General features: G+C 40.7%; 1 protein-coding gene across 1 annotated transcript; it reads left to right on the top strand.

Moving 5' to 3' along the window:
* Positions 1-1,558: 1,558 nt before the first annotated feature.
* TEX49 (testis expressed 49) lies at positions 1,559-26,377 on the top strand. Its single transcript, XM_038577509.1, has 4 exons — positions 1,559-1,710; positions 22,864-22,986; positions 25,547-25,691; positions 26,126-26,377. The coding sequence occupies exons 1-4, from the start codon at positions 1,632-1,634 to the stop codon at positions 26,172-26,174; spliced, it is 396 nt and encodes a 131-aa protein (XP_038433437.1). The 5' UTR covers positions 1,559-1,631; the 3' UTR covers positions 26,175-26,377.
* The last annotated feature ends 248 nt before the right edge of the window (positions 26,378-26,625 follow it).

A 26,625-nucleotide genomic window follows, 5' to 3' on the forward strand; every position in this document is an offset into this window, starting at 1 on the left:
TCTATATAATAACGAGATTACAACAGAAAGAAGGAAAGAACTACAAACTCAGACCCTATTGAAGAAGGAGTCTGTAGGGAAACCCAAAGACAACAGGGGAGACAAACATCAGGAAATTTTAGCCTCTGAGACCTACAGCCATAGCAAACAGGAAACACCAGCCAAACTCCCAAACAGATAAACGTAAAACATCCATTCCTTTTACCCAATATATCACATTTAACTTTTTACAAAAAAGTTTTAAGACATGCTAAAAGGCAAAAAATAGGACAGCCCAAGTGACTCAGTGGTTTAGTGCCGCCTTCAGCCCAGGGCATGATCCTGGAGACCCGGGATCAAATCCCACATTGGGCTCCCTGCATGGAGCCTACTTCTCCCTCTGCCTCTTTCTCTCTCTCTCTCTCTCTCTCTTTCTCATGAATAAATCTTTTTTAAAAAATAAAAGATAAAAAATACAGTCTCAAGAGACAAAGCAAGCATCAGAACTAGAGTCATATATGGCAGAAGTGTTTGAATTGTCAAGCTAGGAATTTAACTGATGAATAGGCTAAGGACTCTATTGGAAAAAAAGTGGACAACAGGCAAGAATATATGAGTAATGCAAGCAGGGAGATGAATACTAAGAATCAAAAGAAAATGTTAGAAATAAAAGACACTGTAACAGGGATACCTGGTTGGCTCAGTCAGTAGAGCATGGGACTCTTGATCTTGGGAGTCATGAGTTCAAGCCCCATGTTGGGCCTAGAGCTTACTTTTAAAAAAACAAAAAACACTGTAAAGGAAATGAATGCCTTTGGTGGGCTTATCAGTGCACTGGACACAACCAAGGAAAGAATCAGAGTTTGAAGATATGTCAACAGAAACTTCCCATCCTGAAAAGCAATGCAAAAAAAGAATAAAAATAGAATATCCAGATACAATAGATATAAATAACTTTTTTTTTTTTAGATATAAATAACTTAATGAACATATGTAATAGTAAAATATAGTAAAATGATTAGGAAGAGATGAGTTTTTAGTATTTATTACCTTTTTAATAATTTATTCAATTGTAAATTTAGATAATTTTTAATAATGGCTTTAACCAGCTTGCAAAATTCCTGAAAATTTAACAGGAGCTCAAAAATCAGTATGGACAGATTCAGCATATCACTGCTTGAAATAAAGACTCATGAGAAGTACCATATTCACATTTGAATACTGTTTGTTTCCATCATATGCTGAACACTATGCTAAGTAAATCTGTATGATCTCATTTAATTCTCATAATTCTATGAAATAGGTACCACTGTGGTTTTTTAAAATAAACAGAGGCTTAACTTACTCAAACTCAGACACTGAGAATATGGCAAAACTAATATTTGAGCCCAGTTCAGTGCTCTTTCTAATCCCTGCCTTCAAGAAACTTACGGTATAAATAAGACTGGGGCAAGGAAAAGGGTAACTGGCATTTTTCTGAAGTTATTTAGCCCACTCTCACTCTAGCTCTACTGTGAAACCATAAATCCTGTGTCTCCTTAGACAAAGGGAGCGTCAGTCATAGTAATTCTTCAGGGCATTGCCATGGTTACCAAACACAGAGTCCAGTGCTCCAGCCTGAACATTCCAGAAGAAGACAGGGAGGAGCTGAGATGGCCTTCTTCAACTTGTATCTGTTGGGATATCAAAATTCCTTTCGGAACAAGAAAAGGGACACAACTGAAGAAGCAAGTAAGAGGAATATAGGGTAGAGGGTTAGAAGAGCTGCTTCTTGCCATTTCTTTTTCTACCTTGAGTTCGAGCTTTGTCACCCACAATTAACAATTACACCAGTTAAAATTATAAAGTAGGGAGATTATCCATTGAGTTTCCCTCTTCTGTCCTTTAATATCCTTATTAAGACTTTCAATCCAGGGGCACGTGGGTGGGTCAGGTGGTTAGGCATCTGCCTTTAGCTCAGATCATGATCCTAGGGTCCTTGCTCACCAGGGAGTCTGCTTCTCCCTCTCCCTCTGCCACTCCCCCTGCTTGTGTGTGTGCGCTCTCAAGCTTTCTCTCAAATAAATAGATTAAAAAGTCTTTTAAAAGAAAAGATGTTCAATCTGTTCAACTGAATAAATGTGCATTATTATTAATTTGCTCATTTAGTTAACATTTATCAAGTACGATTTTGTGCCAGGCTTTATGTTGGTGACTGGGGTTACAAAGATGGATAGGATAGTCTCTGCTGTAAAGTGGCTATTGAATAAAGATAAATATGCAAACAAAAATTTGCAATATAGTGTATGAATAAATTATGGAATACTGTGGAACCACAAAAGAAGTACTTGATACTATTGGATTTTAATGAGCACAGGAGAATCCTTTAGAGAAGACTTCATATAGGAAATGCTGCCAGAATTGAGAGTAAAAGGATGGTGGGAGTTCACCAAGTAGACAGAAAGGGAATATTGCACAGACAAAGGAACAAAGAGTTGAGAGAAAGAGCCATAGTCACTGAACTCCAGATAAAGTATAAAGAAGACAGGAAGTAAGCCTTGAAAGCTTGGCAGGAGCCAGAAAATCTAGGATAGTTAGCCATGCTAAGCATTGTAATTTTATAGGGAACCATTGAAGGATTTTTAATAGGCAGTGAGTAAATATCTGATTATATTATACCCAGAGTGCCTAGCAATGCTAATACATAATAGAGGCTTAATAAATATTTGTAGGTAAATAAATTAAGTGATACTTGAATGACTAAAACAGGAAGTTAACAGGAGGCTTTGGAGGGGATGTGACAATTGGTTAAGATCTTAAAAGATAAATTTAAAGCATAGAAATGCAGGAGAAAGGGTATTTCAGGAAGAATGGAGAACATGTGAAGGAAATTAAGTGTAGACAGATACTAAAAGTTTTATTGGGGTGAAGGGAAGAGTAACTGGTAAGTATAAAGCACAAAGTTAAGATTGAAAGACACTATTGTATAGGGCTCTATTAGACACTCTGTCCTTTTTCTAATGACAACAAAGAAGCTCTGTTTTATATATCCAGCTTTCAGGTAAGGTTTGTACAAAGGGGCCCACTGGTGAACCCTAGAAATCCCTTAATAGCCCTACACCAGTCCTCCCCTGCTGGCCCCCACCTGGGTCCCAGCATTATGCCATGGGGCTGCTATTGTCTCCAAATAAGGAGCTCTTCACCCTCTCTCAAAGAAACACACTTTGCCTAACCCATAAATTTTCCTTGTTCCAAGAATAGGCTTTTCCTGGCTGCTCCAACCCTGCCTACCCCTACTAGATGGGACGCCTCATCATGAGAGAACTAAGCACTAAGCCTGGGGTTTCCCTATCCAGTTAGCTACCTAAATTCCAGTAAATAAGAGTACCAATCCAAAGAGGCCTGAGTCTTGTTTCTAATTAGTTTCGTTTTAGGCGAGGCAGAGAGAAAGACTTCACTTTATAAAACCATGGGGTAGAGGCACCTGGGTGGTTCAGTAGGTTAGGTAGTTACCTTTGGTTCAGGTTGTAATCTCAGGGTCCTTGGATTGAGCCCTGCAGCAGGCTCTGCACTCAGCAAGTCTGTTTCTCCCTCTGCCCCTCCCTCCATTTGTGCACGCTCTCTCTCAAATAAAAAAGAAAATCATAAGAGAAAATACATTTATAATACTGTAATTTTCTTTTGTTGTGTATTCAAAAAAATCCACATATAAACGAACCAGTGTTCAAGAGTCAGTTGTACAGTAGACTCTTAGACAAATCGTTGGTCAGTTAAAGATTACATTGTAAATTGGGAAATCAAGAAAATGTACACCTTATATATTTTAGTTTCACTTAATACATGTAATTGTAGATTCACCAATTTTTTTGATATGGTGCCAGTTCCATTTCTTTGAAAATGTGTCTGTTGATGAGTGCCATGCCCTTTTTTTGCACAAATTCATCTGTAATTTCCATTTGGGTCTATTTAAAGTGGAGTCAGACATATGCAAAGCAAACTTATTTTCTTATGATTTTTATTATATTCAAACCTTTTAGGTATCTTCCTCGTGTCTAATCAGAAATACTTAAAAGTTATCTATGTAATTCTTGGGTCGCCTGGGTAACTAATTGGTTATACATCCAACTCTTGATTTTGGCTCAGGTGGTTATCTTGGTGTCATGGGATCAAGCCCCTCATTGGGCTCTGCACTCAGCACAGTTTTCTTGTCTCTTTCACTCCCCTTCTGCCCCTCCCCATGACGTATGCACATGCTCTTCCTCTATTTTTCTAAAATAGAATCTTTTTTAAGAGTTATCTAATTCTTTTTCAAAGTAATATTAAACATAATAGTGCTAAAAAGCTTATAATGAAAAATGGGTTCCGTACCCCAGTCCCCTCACCTCCACTCTCCAGAGACAAATTTTCAGTTCTTCTAGTTTCTTTTGGTATTTAACCTTCCTACTTCTAAAGGAAATCCTCATATCGGGACACCTGGGTGGCTCAGTTGGTTAAGTGGCAGCCTTCAATTTAGGTCATGATCCTGAAGTCTCAGGATCAAGCCTTGCTTCTTCAGGCTCCCTGCTCAGCAGGGACTCTGCTTCTCCCCCTGCCCCTCATCCCACTTGTGCACATGCACACTCTCTCTCTCAAATAAAATCTTTTTATAAAAAAGAAAATGCTCATATGTGTATTGATTAATCCATTTTGGCTGTTATATATTGCCTTCCTGTTATGACGGTTGACAATTTAGCTTTCTTTTACCATACTGTTTTTCTCCTCTCCCACCCTGGTTTTTCCAGTATAGTTATATTACCAGGTTTATGTTTGTGGAAGGCAAAATTCTAAGAATGACCCTCAATGAACTTTGCCTTCATATAATCCCCTCCCTTTTGAGTGTGGGTGGAATCTCTGAATAGTATGGATAACACTCCTTGATTGTTACTTTATATGGAGAAAGGGAGATTATCTGAGTGCACCTAATCTAATCACACACGCCCTTTAAAAGCAGAGTGTTTTCTCCAGCCAGCAGCAAAAGAGGAATTCAGAGATTGGAAGCATGAGCGGAATTTGACACATCATTGTTGGCTTTGAAGATGGAGGGGGCCACATGCCAAAGAATGTGAGTGGCATTTAGGAGCTGAGAGTGGCCTGGCTGGCCGCCAGCAAGGGCTCACCCATCTAACCAAGAAACTGAATTCTGCCAACAACCTGAATAAGACTGAAGGTGGATTCTTCTTTAGAGCCTCACAAAAGACCCCAACCCAGTCAATACCTTAATTTCAGCCTTATGAGACTAAGCAAAAGATCCAGTCAAGCCTGCCCAGACTTCTGACTTACAGAACTGTGAGGTAATAAAAGAATGATGTTTTAAGCCACCAAGTTTGTGATGCAACAATAAAACATGAATAAAAGTTTCAGTCAAGGGCAGCCCCAGTGGCTCAGCGTAAATTTAGCGCCACCTTCAGCCCAGGGCATGATCCTGGAGACCCGGGATCAAGTCCCAGGTCAGGCTCCTTGCATGGAGCCTGTTTCTCCCTCTGCCTGTCTCTGCCGCTCTCTCTCTCTCTGTGTCTCTTATTAATAAATAAAATATTTAAGAAAAAAAAAGTTTCAGTCAAGTCTTGTGATCTTAAAAATGTGTAAAAATTGTTCACTGATGGGGTACCTGGATGGCTCAGTTGGTTAAGGGTCTGATTCTTGGTTTCAGCTCAGGTCATGATCTCAGGGTCATGAGATCAAGCTCTGCATCAGGCTCCATGCTCAGTATGGAGTCTGCTTGAGATTGTCTCCTCCCTCTCCTTCTCCCTCTAAAATAAAATCTTTAATAACAATTGTTCACTGCTAGGCCAAATAATGTCACTATGATAACTTTCTTTTGTTCAACCTTTTCCTTACCCCTAGAGTTAAGAATTGCCACCATTTTTCATTGGCTTGGTTCTCCATATAACTATTATTTTTCCCCTAATATTTCAGCATCTCTGTCAAATGTCCAATATATATTTTTTCAATCACTCAAAACAATAAATCCGTTCTGATTTTTTTCCTAACTGCCTCTCTCCTATTCCATCTGGACTGTTCACTCTCTAAACCTGGTGCATAGCTCTTGTCCATAGAATTTGCTTTTGCCTCTCTCCCAGGTTTTTTATTTTTTTAAGAATTTATTTATTCATGAGAGACAAAGAGGCAGAGACACAGAGGGAGAAGTAGGCTCCTCGCAGGGAGCCTATTGCAAGACCCATCCCCAGACCCGGGATCATGCGCTGAGCCAAAGGCAGATGCTCAATCACTGAGCCACCCAGGCATCCCTCTCCCAGGTTTTATTCCCTATTTCCTGGATCCCATGTTTTCTTTCTTGATTTATTTCCTCCCTTTCCTGGAATATATGCCTGAATAGCTTTCTAAGAATGTGTAGGAGGTATATTTTTGAAGCCAAAATGATTTTTATTTTACCCTCATACTTGTCAGTTTTTCCAGCTGTGAAATTCTAGGTTGAAATTTTTCATTTTCTGAAAATTTGGAAGTATGCCTTTATTATCTTCCACTTCCAGTTGGATTCTTCTATATGTGACTTATTTCTCTCTGAAGCTTCTAATTTTTTGTTGTTCCTTGGTGTTCTGAAACATTGTAATGATGGAATTTGCTGTAGGGATTTTTTCATTCATTGCACTAGATACTACACAAACTTTTTGTTTTTTTTTTTTGTTTTTTTTTTGTTTTAATTTTTATTTATTTATGATAGTCACACAGAGAGAGAGAGAGGCAGAGACACAGGCAGAGGGAGAGGCAGGCTCCATGCACCGGGAGCCCGACGTGGGATTTGATCCCGGGTCTCCAGGATCGCGCCCTGGGCCAAAGGCAGGCGCCAAACCGCTGCGCCACCCAGGGATCCCACTACACAAACTTTTTGAATCTGGAAATTGTGCCCTTCATTTCTGAGAAATTTCCTTTTATTTATTCTCTATTTTCTCTCTCCTTTTTGGAACTTCTGTCTTGTCAGCTATAAAACCTGCTGAGATGATCCTCTAACTTACTAATCTTTCTCTTTATTTTCTTTGGGTTTTTAAAAATACATTCTTCAGGAGATTGCCCAACTTTATCTTCCATTTTCTGTTAATTGTCTATGTGTAACAAAGTATCCTAAAACAGAGGCTTAACGAACATTTATCACCTCACAGTTTCTGTGAATCAGGAGCCCAAGGAACAGCTTAGCTAGGTAGTTCTGGCTCAGGGCTTCTTATGTGGTTGAAAACAGGATGTCAGCAGGAGCATCAGTCATCTGATGGTTGGAGGCCTCAGTTCCTCCCTGGCTGCTGACAAGACACCTCAGTTTCGTGCCACATGGACCTCTCCATAAGCTGCTTCAGTGTTCTCACATGTTAGCTAACTTCAGAGCAGATGATGCAGAAAAGAAGGAAGCCACAATGCCTTTTTATGACCTAGTCTTAGAAGTGACTCTTACTTCCACCTTATTCTGTTAAAAGAGGGTCACTAAATGCAGCCCACACTCAAGGTGAGTTGAAACAAGCTCTACTTCTTCAAGAAGTATGGAAGAAGGGAATCCCTGGGTGGCTCAGTGGTTTAGCACCTGCCTTCGGCCCAGGGTGTGATCCTGGAGCCCCAGGATCAAGTCCCACATCAGGCTCCCTGCATGGAGCCTGCTTCTCCCTCTGCCTGTGTCTCTGTCTCTCTCTCTCCTCTGTGTCTTTCATGAATAAATAAAATCTTAAAAAAAAAAATATGGAAGAAGTTGCAGACATACATGAACACACCTTTGTATCAGAACTTTTGTTTGTTTGTTACTATGTTTAAGTTCCAAGGGCCATTTTTGGTCCTCTGACTTTCCTTGTCCATATTGTCTCTCTTTTCTTCACAGATATTCTGCTTTATTTGAAGTTCTGGTCCTGCATTAGCTCTGTCTCCTCTGTGCTCTTTTTCCAATGAGTTTATTTTGTCTCTGTCTTTCTCTGATGACTGTTGTCAAACAACTGGTGATCCGTGGCTTTCCATTATAATTGAGGAGTGAAAAACTAAGGGGATCCCTGGGTGGCTCAGTGGTTTAGTGCCGCCTTCGGCCCAGGGCATGATCCTGGAGTCCCAGGATCAAGTCCGACATCGGGCTCCCTGCATGGAGCCTGCTTCTCCCTCTGCGTCTCTCTCATGAATAAATAAAATCTTTAAAAAAAAAAAAAAAAGGAGTGATGAACTAAAAGCCTATGTGTGGGGGAGTCCATTGTGGGCTTCACTGGGAGCTTTCCTTTGTATATCTACAATTTTTCCAGGGAAGGATCTGATAATTGTTTCTCTGGGGATTGGTTATGTGCTTGTCTGCCAGCCTACTAGGACCAGGACAGGAGAAGGGGGTATTAAGAGTCACACATTTGAGGATCTTGATTTTCACATTTTTTAGTCCTGCACCATATGCCACCCCTCATGGTGAATCTTGGCTAGGAGTGCAATGCCTGTTAGATTCAGTTCCTCCAAAGAAACTATTTTCAGTTTTATTGAGATGTAATTCACATAAAACATGTAAATTTAACATATTGATTTGATACGCTTATATATTGCAAAATGATTACCACCATAGTACTAGCTAACACTTCCATCTCATCACATAATTATCTTTTCTTTTTTGTGGTAAGAACATTTAAGATCTACTCTCTTAGCACCTTTCAAATATATAAAAACAATATTATTAACTATAATCACTATGCTGTACTTTAGGTCCCCAGAACTTATTCATCTTAAAACTGGAAATGTGTAACTTTTGACCAACATTTCCCCCACCCAATGGCCCTTAGTAACCACCATTCTACTCTCTGTTCCTGAGTTCAGCTTTTTTAGATTCCACATATGAGATCATACAGTATTTGCCTTTCTCTGTCCAACTTACCTGACTTAGCATAATGCCCTCAGGATCTGTTCATGTTATTGCAAATGGCAGGATTTCCTTCTTAATGGCTAAATAATATTTCACTGTGTATATATACCACATCTTTTTTAGTCATTAATCCATTCACAGACACTTAGATTTCTACATCTTGGCTATTTGTGAATAATGCTGGAATGAAAATGAGAATGAAGGGATCCCTGGGTGGCTCAGCAGTTGGGAGTCTGCCTTCCGCCCAGGGCGTGATCATATAGTCACATGATCGGGTCCCACATTGGGCCCCCTGCGTGGAGCCTGCTTCTCCCTCCGCCTGTGTCTCTGTGTTTCTCATGAACAAATAAATAAAATCTTTTTTAAAAAAGAAAGAAAGAAAGAAAATGAGAATGAAGATAATTCTTTGAGCTCTTGTTTTCATTTCCTTTGGATATATACCCAGAAGTGGAATTGCTGGACAGAGAAATCTTTCATATCCTTGTTGGGGCTGTTGGGGAAGGTGGTTTGTGTGCTCATGCTGCATGTTCTGTAGACAGTCTCTGTATCCACCTTCCTGTGCTCAGACCTATTTCTTAACTCCTGCCTTCTATGATACCTGTTATAAGATTTGAACCTCTCAGATGGATTAGCCCAATTCTAGTTCTGTCCTCCACTGCAGAAAATTAAGTTAGAACTTTTTCCATTCTGAAAGGTTAGTTACCACCCTTCTGTCCACTTTCTATTTTCTGCAAAAGATACTTCTCCTGAAATGTTTCATCTGCCCTTATATCCTTGCTGTCTCTCTCTTTGCCTTGCAGGTTAATGCCCTTGTTATTTTTATGTCATTTTAACAAATTTGAGAGAGAAAGGAAACTTATATGGTCAATTATTTTTAAAAACTTTCCTTGGTGATATAATTCAAAATTATAGAAAAGTTGTAAGATTAGTACAAAGAAATTCCCTACACTGTTTACCCAAATTAGCCAATTATATTTGGCCACATTTGCTTTACTTCTCCCTCTCATACTCTTTCTTTCCAAATATATGACTTCTAGTTATCAGCTGATATATATTTCTCATCTAGTTGAGAATAAAGTGCTTATATTATATTCCTTTACCACCAAATATTTCAGTTTGTATTTCTTAAGAATAAGAACATTTTCTTAGATAACAACCCACAATACAGGTATTAAACTCATCAACATTTTTAAAAGATTTTATTTATTCATGAGAGACACAGAGAGAGAGAGGCAGAGACACAGACAGCGGGAGAAGCAGGTCCCATGCAGGAAGCCCAATGCGGAACTTGATCCTGGGACTCCGGGATCACTCCCTGAGCCAAAGGCAGACGTTCAGTCACTGAGCCACCCAGGCATCTCCTAAACTCATCAAATTTTAACATTGATACAAAACTATTATCTAATTATCTGTAGTCTATATTACAGTTTTGCCAGTTGTCCCATTAATGTCCTTTAGAGCAAAACTTTTCCTTCCAGGATCTGATTAAGGATCAGCATTGCATTTAGTTGGCATGGCTCTTTAGTCTCCTTTAATCTGGAACAATTCCCATGTTCTTTTGTGTTTCATGATATTGACACTTTTTTAATAGTGCATACATTTTATAAAATTTTCTTTAATATGGGTTTGTCTGATGTTTCTCATAGTTACATTGGGTATAAATATTTTCTACAGGGCAGCCCTGGTGGCTCAGCGGTTTAGCGCCGCCTTCAGCCCAGGGTGGGATCCTGGAGACCTGGGATCAAGTCCCATGTCGGGCTCCCTGCATGGAGCCTGCTTCTCCCTCTGCCTGTGTCTCTGCCTCTCTCTCTCTCTCATGAATGAATAAATAAAATCTAATAAATAAATAAATAAATAAGTAAATAAATAAATAAATAAATATTTTCTACAGGAATAGGCGGCAGCATGTCTTCAGTAGGTCACATCGTGAGGCTCAGTGTCCTTTTGTTTCACTGATAATGTTAAATTTGGCCTTGTCATTAAGATGGTGTTTGCCAGTTTTCTCCACTGTCAAATTATTTTTGTATTGTAATTTACCAAGTTATTATTTTTGTCTTGTAATTTGTAATAATTTCCAGGAAGATATTTGAAAAACATGTAAATATTCTTCATCAAATTTTTACCCACTAGTTTTTGTTTTTGTATCTGTTGATGGTTCTGAGTGATATTATTTCTATGAGAGCTGCAAAATGGTAATTTTCTAACTCAAATCTATTTTAATTCAATGTTTACGGTAATTTGTTAAGTTTTAATTTTTTCTAATACATTCAACTTAGTTTATACAAATCACTGCTCTTTTTTAACACTGCAAAATTATAATTACAAAGTAACCCAGCATAAATTGGGAAACAAAAAAAATCAAACACAACACTACTGACTCTTGGTAACCATACAGTTTAATTTGTGAGAGCAGAAGTATACAGATACACTGAAGAGTAGCTCTCAGCTGCAACTGAAATGTTGCAGGCATCTTTTAATGTTTTTCAGAGGAAATGAAGAACGTTAATTAACCTAGCAAACCTATTCAGTGGAGCTTCTACTAGTTATAATATTGAGCTATTCACATTTAATGTCCTAAAATACATCAAGAAATTAAAGCATCTTAAAGAATTAATTATTAATAGAAACTTAAACTTATCCAAGTTGGAGATTCCTGAATGTTTGCCAAATTCAAGATGTGAGTTAGGATGTAGGAGAGGGATAGATTTAAGAGCCCTTTCTAGATGCAATTTAGATTCTTAGAATTCTTTGTGCTGACATATCATCCAAAGATAATGGTTCCTGGCAAAAATTGACAAGATATCCTGAAATTGATATGAAAACGCACCAGACCCAGAATAATCAAAGCAATCTTGAAGAACAACAGTGTTGGAGAGCACATTTCCCAATTTCAAATCTTCTACAAAGCTACAGTAATCAAGACAGTGTGGTACTGGCCACAAGGATTGATGTGTATAGATAGATCAATGGAATAGAATTGAGAGTCTAGAAATATACCCTTACACTTATGGTCGATAGACTTTCAACAAGAATGCAAGACCAAAAAAAAAAAAAAAAAAAGCAAGACCATTTAATTGAAAAGAATCATTTTTCAACAAACAGTGCTACAAAAACTGGAAATTCACATGCAAAGAATATGAAATTGGACCCCACATCACACCATATACAAAAGTTAAGATGAATCATAGACACAAGTGTAAGAGCTAAAACTTTAAAACTGTTAGAAGAAAAATCTTCATGACCTTAGATTAGGCAGTGGTTTCTAAGAAATGACACCGAAAGCATAAGTGACAGAAAGGCAAATAAATTGGATTTCATCAAAATTACAAACTTTGTGCTTCAAAGGACACCATCAAGAAAGTGAAAGGTTTGTGGAAGTTTTTTTTTTTTTCTGGCAAACGTTTAGATTATAAGACATTTAAAATAAACAAGTATAGGGGCACCTAGGTGACTCATTCAGTTCAGCGCCTCTTGATTTTGACTCCAGTCATGATATCAGGGTTATGAGATCAAGCCCTGCCTCAAGCCCCACATTGGGCTCTGCACTCAGCAAGGAATCTGCTTGAGATCTGAGATGCTCTCTCTCTTTCTTTCCCTGCCCTCTCCTCTAAAATAAATAAATCTTTTTAAAAAATAAATAAGTATAAACCCAAATTAAATCAATGATCACCAGAGGAAAACTTGCCAAACAGTTGCTTTGAAAAAAGGCTGTGCGTACGATTTTCATAGGGAATTTTTTCAAAATTTTGAGACATAATGTTAAGACATAATTTCATTTTCAAAAGCACAAAAAGCAATGAAAATAATTCTATAATACACAAAACTAATGCCATAAAACATACTATAGAATATAGTACAAAAGAGGAACCCATAGATCAATGTAAGTATAAATGGACAAATGGACAAATCCCACTATCAGATCAAATTCAAGAATATATTAAAGATAATCATCTACTGTCAAGTAGGAATTATTCCAGGAATACCATGATGACTTAATATTAGAAGAGATTAATATGATACATAACACCTATGTCAAATTAAAAAGATGTGTACAACTATCACTAAAAACTAGAAAGGCATTTGGGTTTGGGGGGGGTTTGTTGTGTTTTTTTTTATGATTTTATTTATTCATGAGAGACACAGAAAGAGAGGCAGAGACATAGGCAGAGGGAGAAGCAAGCTCCCTGCAGGGAGCCCAATGCAAGACTCGATCCCAGGACCCCAGGATCATGACTTGAGGACCTGAGCCAAAGGCAAACACTCAACCACTGAGCCACCCAGGCACTCCATGGGGTTCTTTTTAAAGAGAGCACACAAGCCAGGGGGACAGTGGTGGCAGGGACTTGAGCCAAAATCAAGAGACAACCAACTGAGTCACCCGGCACCCCTACACTTGCTATTTTTTAAAAACACTTTGAGCATCTGCCTTCAGCTCAGGGCGTGATCTCGGAATTCCGGGATCAAGTCCCACATTGGGCTCTCTGCATGGAGCCTGCTTTTCCCTCTGCCTATGTCTCTGCCTCTCTCTGTATCTCTCATGAATAAATAAAATCTTTAAAGAAAAAGAAAACAAACTTTGTAAATTAAGAATAAAATTGTAAGGACCTCCCACTTCACATCATACACAAAAATAAATTGCAGATGGATTAAAAAGCTAAATATATAAAACAAAGCTATAGAAATAGAGGAAAACAATATTTTTAATCTTAGAGTGGTTTTGGAAAACCTTTTTTATTGGACATACAACCAGGAAGCCTCAAAAGATGGCAACTTGTACTAAATAAAAATTATAAATTGTGTAGCAAAAGACATTATAAAGTTGAAAGACAAGAAAGAGACTGATAGAAAATATTAGCCATATATAGATGTGTGTATATTAATACATATATATATAATTATTATATATAATAATATTCAGGATAAAAAGCTCTCCAGTAAGGCAGCAGTCCAGACTCCCCTTCTCATCCAACATCAGATATTTATTTATTAGGAACTGATTATGCCAAGTATGTGTTAAGCACTGGAAATAGAGCTGAAGGCAGATGCTTAACCAACTGAGTCACCCAGATGCCCCAACTCACCTTTTACTTCATAGTTTTCAATTGTGAAAACAGAAGCAGTTAGAAGATTATTTCTATAACCTCCCGCAAACCACATTTACCCATCTATCTGCATCTTTGCCCACGTGTCTTATTAAATGAACAGTCCAAACAGCTATTAAAACCAACCCCTCCAACTGTGCATCAGGTCCCATCTTTTTGTTTATTCAAGGACACTACAATGGGTTTTTTTGTTTTTTTGTTTTTTTAAAGATTTTACTTATTTATTCATGAGAGGCAGAGGCAGAGAAATAGGCAGATGGGAGAAGCAGGCTCCTCGAAGGGAGCCCAATGTGGGACTCAATCCTGGACCCTGGGATCACACCTTGAGCCAAAAGTAGATGCTCAACCGCTGAGCCACCCAGGCATCCCCACGCTACTCCAATGTTATTTGCACTCCATTGCATCAAGTTTTCCATCTCTGACCATTCCTATCTGGACACATACATGCTACAATTTCTTCCATCTTAAAGCCCTCTATTTCCTATTTCTTTGCCCCCACATACAGAAAAATTCCTCAAAAGACAAAGTTGTTGTCTCCATTTCTTCTCCTTCAGTCTCATGAACTTATTCCTGTCAGGCTCTTGCCTCAGTCACTCCTCTGAAACTACTTATATCTAGGCGCCAGTGCTCATATCCACTTACCATGTTGCTAAACTCTTAGCTCTCCTCTTGTTCAGCAGATCAACAGAGCTCAGATTGTTCTCACTCCTGGTACTGCTGAGGTTGCTTGCAATATATGGTCAGCTAGGAGAGTCTTGGGCCTGTGGACCACCATAATGGGGAACTTGCCTCAGACATGTCTATTATTTCAGAACTGGTTTGGGAAATTAACAGAGGGGGGTGGAAGAAGTATGGGTAAAATACAGCATTCTGTATGGCTCCTAGCAAGCCCATATCTGCCTTGCTTGGCTGAGTCTTCCTAATCCCAACTGCTGCATCCATTAATTCAAGGAACCTACAGTTCTGACTCAACTCACATTAGTCCCACAATCCAAATCTTGCAGGACTCTGATTTGTAATCCACACTTGTCTTGAGAATGATTCTCTGGCTGATTTCACCTCATCAACACATTCCCTCAAGTGGCTTGATCCTTTTCTGTCCATCTGCACTAGCACTTCGGCCTGTTCTCCATGCTCAAATTAGCCACTCTTAACCTCACCCTTCAGCTAGGGCTTTAACAGCAACTATAAAAATGAACCTATTAATATTAACACGTCTTCATCCTTAACATTCTTACTATAATGATATTTTTAAGTCATTCCGAATTTTCCTTTGAAGAAAGATAGGGCTTTTTTTTTTTTCTCCTAGTAGGTGTGAGTGTATTAACATTCTACTCAAAAGGGCCCACTCAAGCTTTCCTTATTATCATCATAATGAAAACTCATAGAGGTGAGTCAACACACATAACCAAATATTCTGCAAGTCTCTGCCTCCTTCCTTTCTTTTCCTCCTGATAAAGAACCCAAATAGAAAAACCAAAGAGGAAAACAGGTGTGGAGAGCATACTTTGGTCTATTCTTGACTTCGTAAATTCAGTTTTATCAAGTACCCAAAGTTGTTCAGATTCAGGGGGCTAACTCACACTAAGCAAATTCAGAGTACCTCAGTCTCCTTGCCTGTAAATGGAGATAATAATGCCTTATAGGTTTGTTGTGGAGATTAAGTGAAATTATGTACGTAATATACCTAAGACCTAGCACATAAAACTGCACAATAAGATAATTGCAGGAAATTTATAAACCATAACATATAAGTTACTACATACCTTTACTATGACTGAAATATCATTGACATGTTTCAAAGACATACTTGCCAGGATAGGATACCTGGAAAGCAATATTTTTAACTATTAAGTTTCCCTGGGAAGCAAAACAAACAAACAAACAAACAAAAAACCTGCCTAACTTCAAAGGACTTTTCATCGTTACAGCTATCCACAAAAAAGCACCTTTGACCAGTGACCAGAACTCACATGTCCACCAATCATAGATTCCTGCCCTCCCAGACTCACCCTTCCTGATCTTAATACTGATGGCCCCTGCAGGTTCAACCCAGCTTCCAGAGTCTGTTCACCTTTTGCCCTGGTCTCTTGAATGCCTAAGCTTTCCCTTCCCTGTCCTCCCCTGGGGAACTTGGCCCTATATCTGTCCTTTCCTTTGCAGACTCTGTCTTACCACCTGTTCTGAACTCTGCTCTCCTGTTTAAGCTTCATACCTAGGCAGTCGTCTTAGTCCAGAGTGTCATGGTCTTGATTTCAGACAAATTAACTCTTATTTGGCCCTCTGCTGAGACAACACCATTGCCCTGTTATATGAAAACCATAGGTCAGACTAAACCTCATCATAACACAAATAAACACACAGGACATTTCCCACTGATAGGAATCTCAGAGGCAAGTTGATGGGGGTGGTGGTGAGAAGAGATTATGCTTGTTTTTGTCTCGAGACAAATGACGTTTCCCTGCCAGACTCTTTAGCAACTGCCCTCTAGTCACAGACACAATGACGTCCAAGCTCCACACATCTTCTTCCACTGCTACTTTTATCGTTCCTCTTCCCAGAGGAATTCACTGAGTCCTCAGAGTTGCTCTTCCAGTTCTAAATGAAGCTCCTCAAGAAAGACTAAATCTCGAGTATATGGTATTGTGGTAAAAGCTGAGCATGTCTCACTTGGTCCTCATTTTCTGGATCCTGTCAGACGATGTAATAGATGGCTTTTCCCACCCTGACTGGAATGTTCTTTGCTCAATCTTCTAGGTCTTCTGATCTCTCCAAACTGCCTGTTTGGTGACCCACCTGTTAGGAGACAGCTGGGGAGGCCCTTCTTAGGCTCCAGCAGAGGGCACTGTAGTTCTGGCTTTTCAAACAGGAGAACGAATGGCACAATTCAGCCAAGAATGAACTGGCCAAAGCCTCTAAACCCCTCTGCCTTTCCAAATAAATACTGAAATTGTAAAAATGTATCTTGGAAACAACCCATATATGTCTTGTAGTTGCTACAGACCATCATCCCCTGTCCCCTGAAACTAGAGGAGAGAAGATACTCAAGCTACTCATAGCTTCAATCAGCTAAAGTCTAAGGAGTGGGCACCTCCAAGGTGGGTGACTATGTATAGCAGCAGAGAGGCCACTTTTTTTGTTGTTGTTGTTTTTTAATTTTTTTTAATTTTCTTATTTATTTATTTATTTATGATAGTCACACAGAGAGAGAGAGAGGCAGAGACACAGGCAGAGGGAGAAGCAGGCTCCATGCACCAGGAGCCCGACGTGGGATTCGATCCCAGGTCTCCAGGATCGTGCCCTGGGCCAAAGGCAGGCGCCAAACCACTGCGCCACCCAGGGATCCCTAGGCCACTTTTTCTAAGGAGGCTCAGCCTTTCCCCACTAGTTTTCCCCACTGGGACTAGCCCAGTCTACTGCAGAGCGGCCCACTGCAGTTCAGTCTTCTCTGTTCCCCCAATGCTGGATATAGGAATGATACTCCACATTTCAGTGGGGTATCAGGGATCTGCCTCTGGAACAAGGTATAGATATCATGTGCCCCACCCAACTCAGGGCTGCTTCCAGGATGAGCAGACACCTTTGACAGGACCCCCCCCCCCCCCCATTGAGCTGTACTCAAAGGATTTCAGCAAGAGGCTAGTTGTATCAGTTTTTGTTTTCCCACAGTCCTTTGTCCTGCCTGGAAGCCCTATGAGATGACTTTAAGAACAGGTTAGTGTGGTAGTTAAGAGCATGAGCTCTGGAGCCAAATGACTTGAGTTAAATTCATGCCTCTGCCATGTGCTAGTTTAGTGAACTTGGGCAAATTACTAAACTTCTCTGGGACTCTGTTTCCTTATTTGTAAAATAAGATAATAATAGTACCTAACTTTTATAGTTGAGTGCATTCACTAAATATTAGCTTGGTTTATCATTATCATCTCTAGAAGATCCATGTAGTCTGTTTTACATCAGCAGTCTGCAGCCAGCACTAAGCCTCTGTTATCCCATGTCCCATCTACTTCCCCTGTGTTCAGAATCCTGAACAAGGGGATCCCTAGGTGGCGCAGCGGTTTGGTGCCTGCCTTTGGCCCAGGGCACGATCCTGGAGACCTGGGATCAAATCCCACATCGGGCTCCCGGTGCATGGAGCCTGCTTCGTCTTCTGCCTGTGTCTCTGCCTCTCTCTCTCTCTCTCTCTCTGTGTGTGTGTAACTATCATAAATAAATAAAAATTTAAAAAAAAAAAAAGAATCCTGAACAAGTATTCCGCTTGGAGAAAGATATTTTTGGACATGGAGATCAAGAAACTGTCCCCATAGGTAAAATGTGCCCTAGTTCCCTGGGCTCATGTTTCTGTCCACTTCCTCCCAATGCACTGACAAGTCCCTTGTATCAGGGAAGACAATATGTGCAAGATAACCTTCCAAACACATTTCAGTCAATTTCACTCTATGTTATCCCTCCAGCCAACGTCAAGGGATTAATGCCCGGCATCTGATAGGAAATCCTAGATAGGAATCATTTTTTATGTACAATACACCACATTTTCTCTCAAACTGATCTCGTGTGAATCTTTAGTCAGGGTAGTATTACTCTGCTTGCAGCAACACCAGCTCGCAAGTAATGTGTGTTAGATATTATCACCACTACGTACTAAGCATTTGAAACAAGCAAGTGTCCTAACCTAGAAGTCAGAATTCTGGGACCCAATCTAAAAATTCTTCGACCTGAAAACATTGTGGCCAATCGGTCCCACTTGGAACTAATCAGAGGCAGTAGGCAAGTAGTGGGTAAGTAAGATTTTGTGACCACTCAGAGGCCTAGGAAGCCTGTAGTATTGAAAAAATCAGCAACATTAATTTGAATAAAAGGAAGATTTACCCAAGTACTTTTGCACCACCCCCAAAGTCCTTCATAGTATATTCAAAGTATTAGATATAGTGTTATAGCAACTCTCAATTTATGGCCCAATTCTAAAAGAAACCTGTCAGGGCCCTTCGTATCTACTTACCACCAAAAACTATATGGAGCATAGTACTAACTGGGCAGATGAAGAACCTCTGTTACACTATCTACCAATAAAATGATGAGTTCAGGAATGCTGGGTGGCTCAGTGGTTGAGCGGCTGCCTTTGGCCCAGGGTATGATCCCGGAGGCCTGGGATCGAGTCCCACATCGGGCTCCCTGCAGGGAGCCTGCTTCTCCCTCTGCCTATGTCTCTGCCTCTCTCTGTGTGTCTCTCAAATAAATAAAAATAAAATCTTTGAAAAGAAATGATGAGTTCATCTATCTTGCCACATTGTAGTTTGCTTATAAAGAGCTCATTGGCTCTCCCTACCCATAATCTGCCCATTCACAGTAGCTATAGCATGATTTTTACCTACAGCTCACCGCCCTTCACCCTAGGTGGCTTCAAAAACTTGGCAGCTGTGGGAAACTATGGGTTACCAAAAATATCTTCCAGCTTGCCAGAAATCAAAGAGTATGCCAACTGGTGCTTGATTCAGGAGGAAGGCATCCAAATGGGTGATACTGTCCAGCACACCTCCAAGTACACAGTAGCCTTTTATATGGGAATCTGGGAACCTACTACTTAGAAACTGAGATAATAGAGAACATCACCTGGCTATACCCTTACGGACAATCTGTCTGAGGTCTCAGGACCAGACAAAGAGCTCATACAATTACCTGCACCCAAACCAGTAATTACTCGCAGTCAAGGTCCCATTGTCCACTAGGAGTATACTCTTACTCTTTCTCCTCAGAACATATCTACTTGGCCACAGACATTCTGGCACCCCCACCTTGCCCAAACTCAAATGACACTGCTTCGAGGAACTGGCTTCTCATTACCGTAACCTGTGATGAAGTCCAAATCAGCCCCCTTGTTCAGTTCAGGCTTCCAGAATTCTATATTGTCACCTATCCAAATCCTCTACTGTCAAAGGAGGGGTTTCAAACAGTGCTCCACTTTGGCGGGATCATTCTCAAAAGAGTGTGAAAGGAGATTTCCACTAGAGTGCAAAAGTGGGGAAGGAGGGACAGAAATGAATGAGTGGGGTCAAACCACAATGACGGGGAAAAGCAGGAGCTAAGGGAAAACCGCAGAGAAGTGGCATCCCCATTCTCCACCAGAGGTGAGTCAGAGATTGCAACAATTTCCAGAGAGATTGGCAAACTTTGATCCAGTTTCTGACAAGCTCAGGTTTCTGAGATGCAAGCCAAACCTAGCCTATTTAAGCAGAACATGAGTTTATTAAAAGAATATTGGTGAGATAACATCAAACTAAACAACTTCACGGCAAAGGAAACCATCAACAAAATGAAAAGAGCCTACAGAATGGGAGAAAATTGTTGCAGACCATATATTTGATAAAGGGCCAACAGCCAAAATACATGAGAAACTCCTATAACTTGATAGAAAAGTTGGCATAAGATGAGGAGACATTTGTCCAAAGACGACACACATATATATGGCCAACAGGTGTATTGAAAGATGCTCAATATCACCAATCTTCTGGGAAATTAAAACCACAATGAGATATCACCCCACACCTGTAAAAGTGGCTATTATATATTTAAAAAGATAACATGTTGGTGAGGATGGGGAGAAAAGGGAAAACCTTTGTATACTACTAATGGAAAAGAAAATTGGTGCAGCCATGATGGAAAACAGTATGGAAGTTCCTCAAAAAAGTAAAATTAAATCCTATTTCTGGGTATGTACCCAAAGGAATTGAAATTAGGATCTCGGGACACCTGGGTGGCTCAGCAGTTGAGTGTCTGCCTTCAGCTCAGGGCGTGATCCCAGGATCCAGGATCGAGTCCCACATCGGGCTCTCTGCAGGGAGCCTGCTTCTCCCTCTGCCTATGTCTGTGTGTGCGTGTGTGTGTGTGTGTGTCTCATGAATAAATAATCTTTTAAAGAAAAAGAAATTAGGATCTCAAAGACATATCTATGCTTCTCTGTTCATTGTGGCATTATTCACAATAGCCACGACATGAAAGCAACATAAATGTCCATCAATGCACAAATGGATAAAGAAAATATAGTACACACACACACACACACACACAATAGAATATTGTTCATCCTCAAAATTAAGAAGTCTTACCATTTGCTACAACATGGTGAACCTGGAAGACCTGCTAGGTGAAATAAGCCAGACAAAGACAAATACTATATGAAGAATCTAAAATAAACTTGAAGAAACAGAGAATAGAATGTTAGTTGCCAGAGGCTAGAGGGAAGGAGAAATGGAGAGACAGTAGTCAAAGGGTACAAAGTCTCAACTATATTAGATTAATAAATCCTAGAGATCTGTACATCATAGAACCTGTAGTTAATACCATATTATATACTTAAAAATTTCCTACAAGCATAGCTCTTTTATTTGTTCTTATCACAAAATAACAATAAATAGGGTAAATAGGGTAGGAGGAAATTTTTGGAGGGGACGGATATGTTTATGGCATACATTGTGGTGATGGTTTCACAGTTGTATACTTACCTCCAAACTCATTAAGCTGTACATATTAAATACATCCAACTACTTGTATGTCAATTTTACATACAATTTTTTAAAAATAATATTGGGAAGTACATAAAAGCTGTAAAAGGAATAGAAAACCAAGTTTGGTGGATAACAACCAGAATCATGCTGGGCACAGACACTGCTGTGTTCAGTACTGTTGCAGGCACTGTTGGTACCAAGGACCCTGGGCTCTGGACATGCTACTAGAAGATGTAGCTGCACTACTTAACTATCCTAAGTAGTTAGGATCTGCTAACTTCCCATTAGTAGAAAAAGGACTACATAGCATAGACTCTACCCCCTGCTTCTTTGCAACATTCCTCTATGATTCAGAATCTGAAGCAGATGTGTTTGGCCTAGCCAAAACTCTTTGCCCGTGCCCTAGCTGCAAGAGAGTCTGGCATCTTAGTCCACTTGGGCTGCTGTCAAAGAATGCCATCGACTGGGTAGCTTATAAGCAACAGAAATTTACTTCTCAGAGTCCTGGAGGCTGGAAGTGTGACATGAGCGTGCCAGCATGGTCAGATAAGGGCCCTCTTTTAGTTTGCAGACTTTTCATTATGTCCTCATGTGGTGGAAAGGGTGAGGGAGCTCTCTGAAGCCTCTTTTATAAGGGCACTAATTCTATTCATAAGAGCCCTACCCTTATGACCCAATCACCCCCTAAAGGCCCCACCTCCAAATACTACCATGTTAGAATTGAATTTTCAACATATGAATTCAGACATTCAGACCTGGGCAAAGATGCTCTGGTCTTTTCAGGCCCCGTGGTGAGATTCCAGTTTTGCTTCAGAGGGGATTCCCAAACCCCCATAAGAATGCTAGGTCTACACTGCTCTACTCTACCCTACCTTACCTTACCCTACTCTACATTACTTTTCCAGCGCTTTCCCTCCCCTTTCCACTTTACCTAGCACTAATCAGGCTCCAAATCAATAACAAGCTGAAACCTCTCTAATGCTTCCATCTTCTACGCACTTGCTATCCTGTTGCCTGAAAGGCTCTTCCTGATACCACTATGTCCCATGGACTCCTTCTTATCCTCCAAGACTTAGCTCAAACATAATTTCCTCTATTAGACCAATTAAAGTTCTGCAAATATGCCAATCCCAGGTAATAAGTGTCCCTTCAGATAAAGAGCCTTTTTCACCGGCACTAAGTATCTGTCAATATCCTGATTCTAGCAGGAGGCTACTCAAAACCCAGGAGTCAGAGAGGAGCAAGAGAATGGTGAGGGATCACTGGGGTTCTCCCTCCTTCCCTTCTGACACAGGCATTATAATTTGACATCTGAGACCCTGAGATCAGATTTGAGTGGTTAGGAGAGATCCCTGCCATGTGCCTGGTTGGCATGGAGACCAGAGACTCAGAAAATCAAATAGCCCCATTTCCTAAATACTCATAACAAGTCTGCTCATTTCAGACCAGAAGGAACCAGTGTCCACTAGGCTTCCACCTATTATCTCAGAAGATGGGAATTATTCCGTGCACCAGAATAGCCATACAAAGTACCATGAAGCTGTAAAGAAGGTGCTGTTAAAGACGTGTAAGTATTGGGGCACCTGGGTGGCTCAGTTGGTTAAGCTTCTGCCTTTGGCCCAGGGTTGGGCTACTTTCTCAGAGGCAAGTGGGGGGGGGGGGGGAGTGCTCTCTTGCTCTTTCTCAAATAAATGAAATCTTGAAAAAAAACCCCACAAAGACATGAAATTATCTTAGAGTGGGCCCCATGCTAGAGGCTGAATAGATATGCCTGAGTTTGTAAAGAATGGCTGGGCTGTGGTGGGGCATGGTTATAGAACAGGGAGGAAAAAAAAAAAACAGCGAAGGGAAACTGAGAAAAGCGGGCAGAAATTAGACTTGAATGGTGGAATGAGCAAGATAAAACAAAAATTGAATCAGACTTGGAAGCAGAAGCTCCATATTGGCATCTCCTAGTTCTGCTTCTTTTAAGTGTCTGTCTTTGGATACCCACTTATCTTCTATTAATGTGCTTTCTCACTAAGAAAAAGAAAAGAAAATGCCTGCTCTATCAATCTTACAGAATTGTGAAGATCACAACAAAATGAGACAGTTTAGGAGAGTACTTTGTATATTATGTGCTATGCCTGTGAGGAGTGGTAGACCAAACTTTGGCTTTGGAATTTGAACGGAGTTTAAACTCCAAACAAGTTGTATGACCTTGGGCAAGTTCCTTTAACCACTTAACCTCTCTGACCCATCTGAAGATGGGAATCATATTCTAGCATTGTTGTGAAAGTTAGAGAAAATGTACATTTAAAGAAGTTTCTAGGGGCACCTGGGTCGATCAGTGGTTGAGAATCTGCCTTGGGTTCAGGTAGGCTCAGGTCGTGATCCCAGGATCCTGGGATCGAGCCCCGCATCAGGCTCCCCCATAGGGAGCCTGCTTCTCCCTCTGCCTATGTCCCTGCCTCTGTCTCTCTTGCTCTCTCATGAATAAATAAAATCTTTTTAAAAAATAAATAAACATTCTTCAAAAGCTTCTAGGGTGTGCCTGGGTGGCTCAGCCAGTTAAGTGCCCGCCTTCAGCTCAGGTCATGATCCCAGGGTCCTGGGATGGAGCCCTGCATCTGGCTCCCTGCTCAGTGGGGAGTCTGCTTCTCCCTCCCAGCTCTTGCTCTCTTGCTATCTCTGTCTCTCTCTCTCTCAAATAAAATCTCAAAAAAAAAAAAAAAAAGAATTTAAAAATAAAAAAGCATCTAGGACAAACTAGTGATACATGCGAGAACTTCTAGGATTCTTCAGGGAGTTATGCTATATAAAGGAAGCCAGCCCCCAAAAGATCACATATTGTCAGTGATGCCAAACATTGCCAAGAATGTTTATATAACATTCTTAAAATGACAAAATTACAGAAATGAAGAACACCAAGGGGACTAGGAGGACATGGCTATAAAAGGGTAACTCCCTTTCCCTATTGGGGGAAATCGGGTAATAAAGGGTACACAGGATCCGTGTGTATTATTTCTTACAACTATATGTGAATCCATAATTATCTCAAAATTAAAGTTTAATTTAAAAAACTAAGATACTTTCAGAAATTTAAAAAGACATATAGATGCAGTATTTAAGAGTTATTCCTAGTAGCAAATTCTTTTTTTAAGATTTTATTTATTTATTCATGAGACACAAAGAGAGACAGTGGCAGAGACACAGGCAGAGGGAGAAGCAGGCTCCATGCAGGGAGCCTGACATGGGACTTGATCCCGGGTCTCCAGGACCACACCCTGGGCCGAAGGCGGCCGCTAAGCCACTGAGCCACCCGGGCTGCCTGCAAATTCTTTTAAGAGTTTATAATCAGGGACGCCTGAGTGGCTTAGCAGTTAAGCGTCTGCCTTTGGCTCAGGGCGTGATCCCGGATTGCTGGGATCAAGTCCCACATCAGGCTCCCTGCATGGAGCCTGCTTCTCCCTCTGCCTATGTCTCTGCCTCTCTTTCTGTGGCTCTCATGAATAAATAAAATCTTAAATAAAAAATAAAAATAAAGAATGTACAAATTTTATACAGTGGTAGAATTAGATTTATCCACATAAAGGATAAAATTATTAAAAAGAACTAGGTAAGTCTGATACTATTTCAAAATCTTAAGAACATCTAATACACCTAGAACATGATAGGTACTTGATAAAAGAATCTACTAGCAGTATCTAAACATGAGATGGTATCATTATTTAGTTTCGGAGAATTACCTGGAATGAGCAAAGGAAGGAATTTTTTCAGAGAGGAGGGAAGGGAAAGAGGATGATTAAGCCAGGGGGGCAGAAGTGGAGTGAGGGGAGCCAGGAGACCCATCTTGCATATTTCCCAAGTGAGCTGCCCACATGTTTTTCCACCGTCTTAGCATTTGGGGAAAGCTCTCTTGGAGATGGGCTTAGGGGCAGCAGGAGAAACCAAGACTGATTCAACTGACCACGAAGGGTGTGAGATGCTGGAATCCGGAAATGAAGCTGGGTGTGGTGGCCAGATTCCCAGGACTTTTCAGCACCTGGTCAGGCCCATTTGCTAGGCTGGGCTTGTGCTGCCATGAGGCACAACAGGAAGAGAGAACTTGAAGACACTGGATAACCTGCCCTTCCCCAACTATTCAGTTCCCAATCAGGTCTTCAGAGTCCCCTTAACGGATGCTCAGAACTTCAGCTTCTGGCGGTCCCATGGTCCAGGAGTGCGTCCAGAGGAAACCATGCCATGGATCCGAAGCCCCCGCCACTGTCTCATTAAAAGCCCAATGACCAGGTTAGTCTGGGATGGAGGAGGTGGGAAGAATAAGGGAAGTACTCCCTCCCTTCACTTAATTCCTTAGAGGCTATTTCATCTCTTCTCAGGGAATAGAAGACAAAGTTGTCTTACCAGGGAGAGCTGGCCCTAGAATCTGGCATTTAAAAGAGTTAAAGATGTGTTTGAATCTTTGTGTTTTGTCTTGTGGATAGGACTCCTGGACAAGCACAAGACAAGTGTCTGTAGCTTTCCTAGGGGAGTCCAGGGACGTTTTTGCTTCCTTCATTGCTGCTTCCCATCCTCCAACCACCATTCACTGTCCGATGCCATATTTCCTCATTACTGCCCCTGCCCTTTCTACCCTGAGGCAGTCAGGGGAGACATTTAAAGACACTGCCACACACACACCAGGCCGGTCTGGCTGAATCTGAGACCTTCTCTCTCTTTTCCAGGTTTATGGATCACTCTGTTCTTAGTGACAGGCACTTCAGTCTGTACTGAGCAGGATGTGTTTGCAGAAGGGCCAAGATGGACTGTGGAAGCAGGGCAAAGAAGGAGAAAGTGGGAGAAGGTGTCCTGGTTCCACTGAAGGACTAATGGGAGGAGGGGATCCCAAAAGCAGAGTAAACAGATTGGACTAGAAGTCACTTGTATGTACCGGAAGGAGGGGGGATTATTCCAATGCCCAAATTCCTGTGAGATCAGATGTGTGTGGGCCAGAATTTGGTGTTTGGTGTGGGAAGGGCTTGGCCTCACGAATGGCAGGTGTCAGAGTAACAAGTCTGGGAAGACACACACTGGTCCTCATGATGCTGAAGGGCCTAGAGTAGTCATGATCTCTGAAGACACTGCAGCTTCACCTTGGCAGCAAGACAGCCAGAGGAAGCCCATTAAGCACAGAGGAAAGAGGTTCACAGCACTCTGGCAGGAGGCTGCCTCCTATGCCCAGCTC

Source organism: Canis lupus, chromosome 27 (genome assembly GCF_011100685.1).
Source record: "Canis lupus familiaris isolate Mischka breed German Shepherd chromosome 27, alternate assembly UU_Cfam_GSD_1.0, whole genome shotgun sequence".
In the NCBI taxonomy this organism is placed as follows: domain Eukaryota; kingdom Metazoa; phylum Chordata; class Mammalia; order Carnivora; family Canidae; genus Canis; species Canis lupus.

Coding starts and splice junctions, on each gene's coding strand:
- TEX49 (XM_038577509.1), top strand. CDS start 1,632: ATGGCCTTCTTCAACTTGTATCTGTTGGGATATCAAAATTCCTTTCGG. Junction 1,711..22,863: donor GGACACAACTGAAGAAGCAA/GTAAGAGGAATA, acceptor TGCTCATTTCAG/ACCAGAAGGAACCAGTGTCC. Junction 22,987..25,546: donor GAAGGTGCTGTTAAAGACGT/GTAAGTATTGGG, acceptor CCAACTATTCAG/TTCCCAATCAGGTCTTCAGA.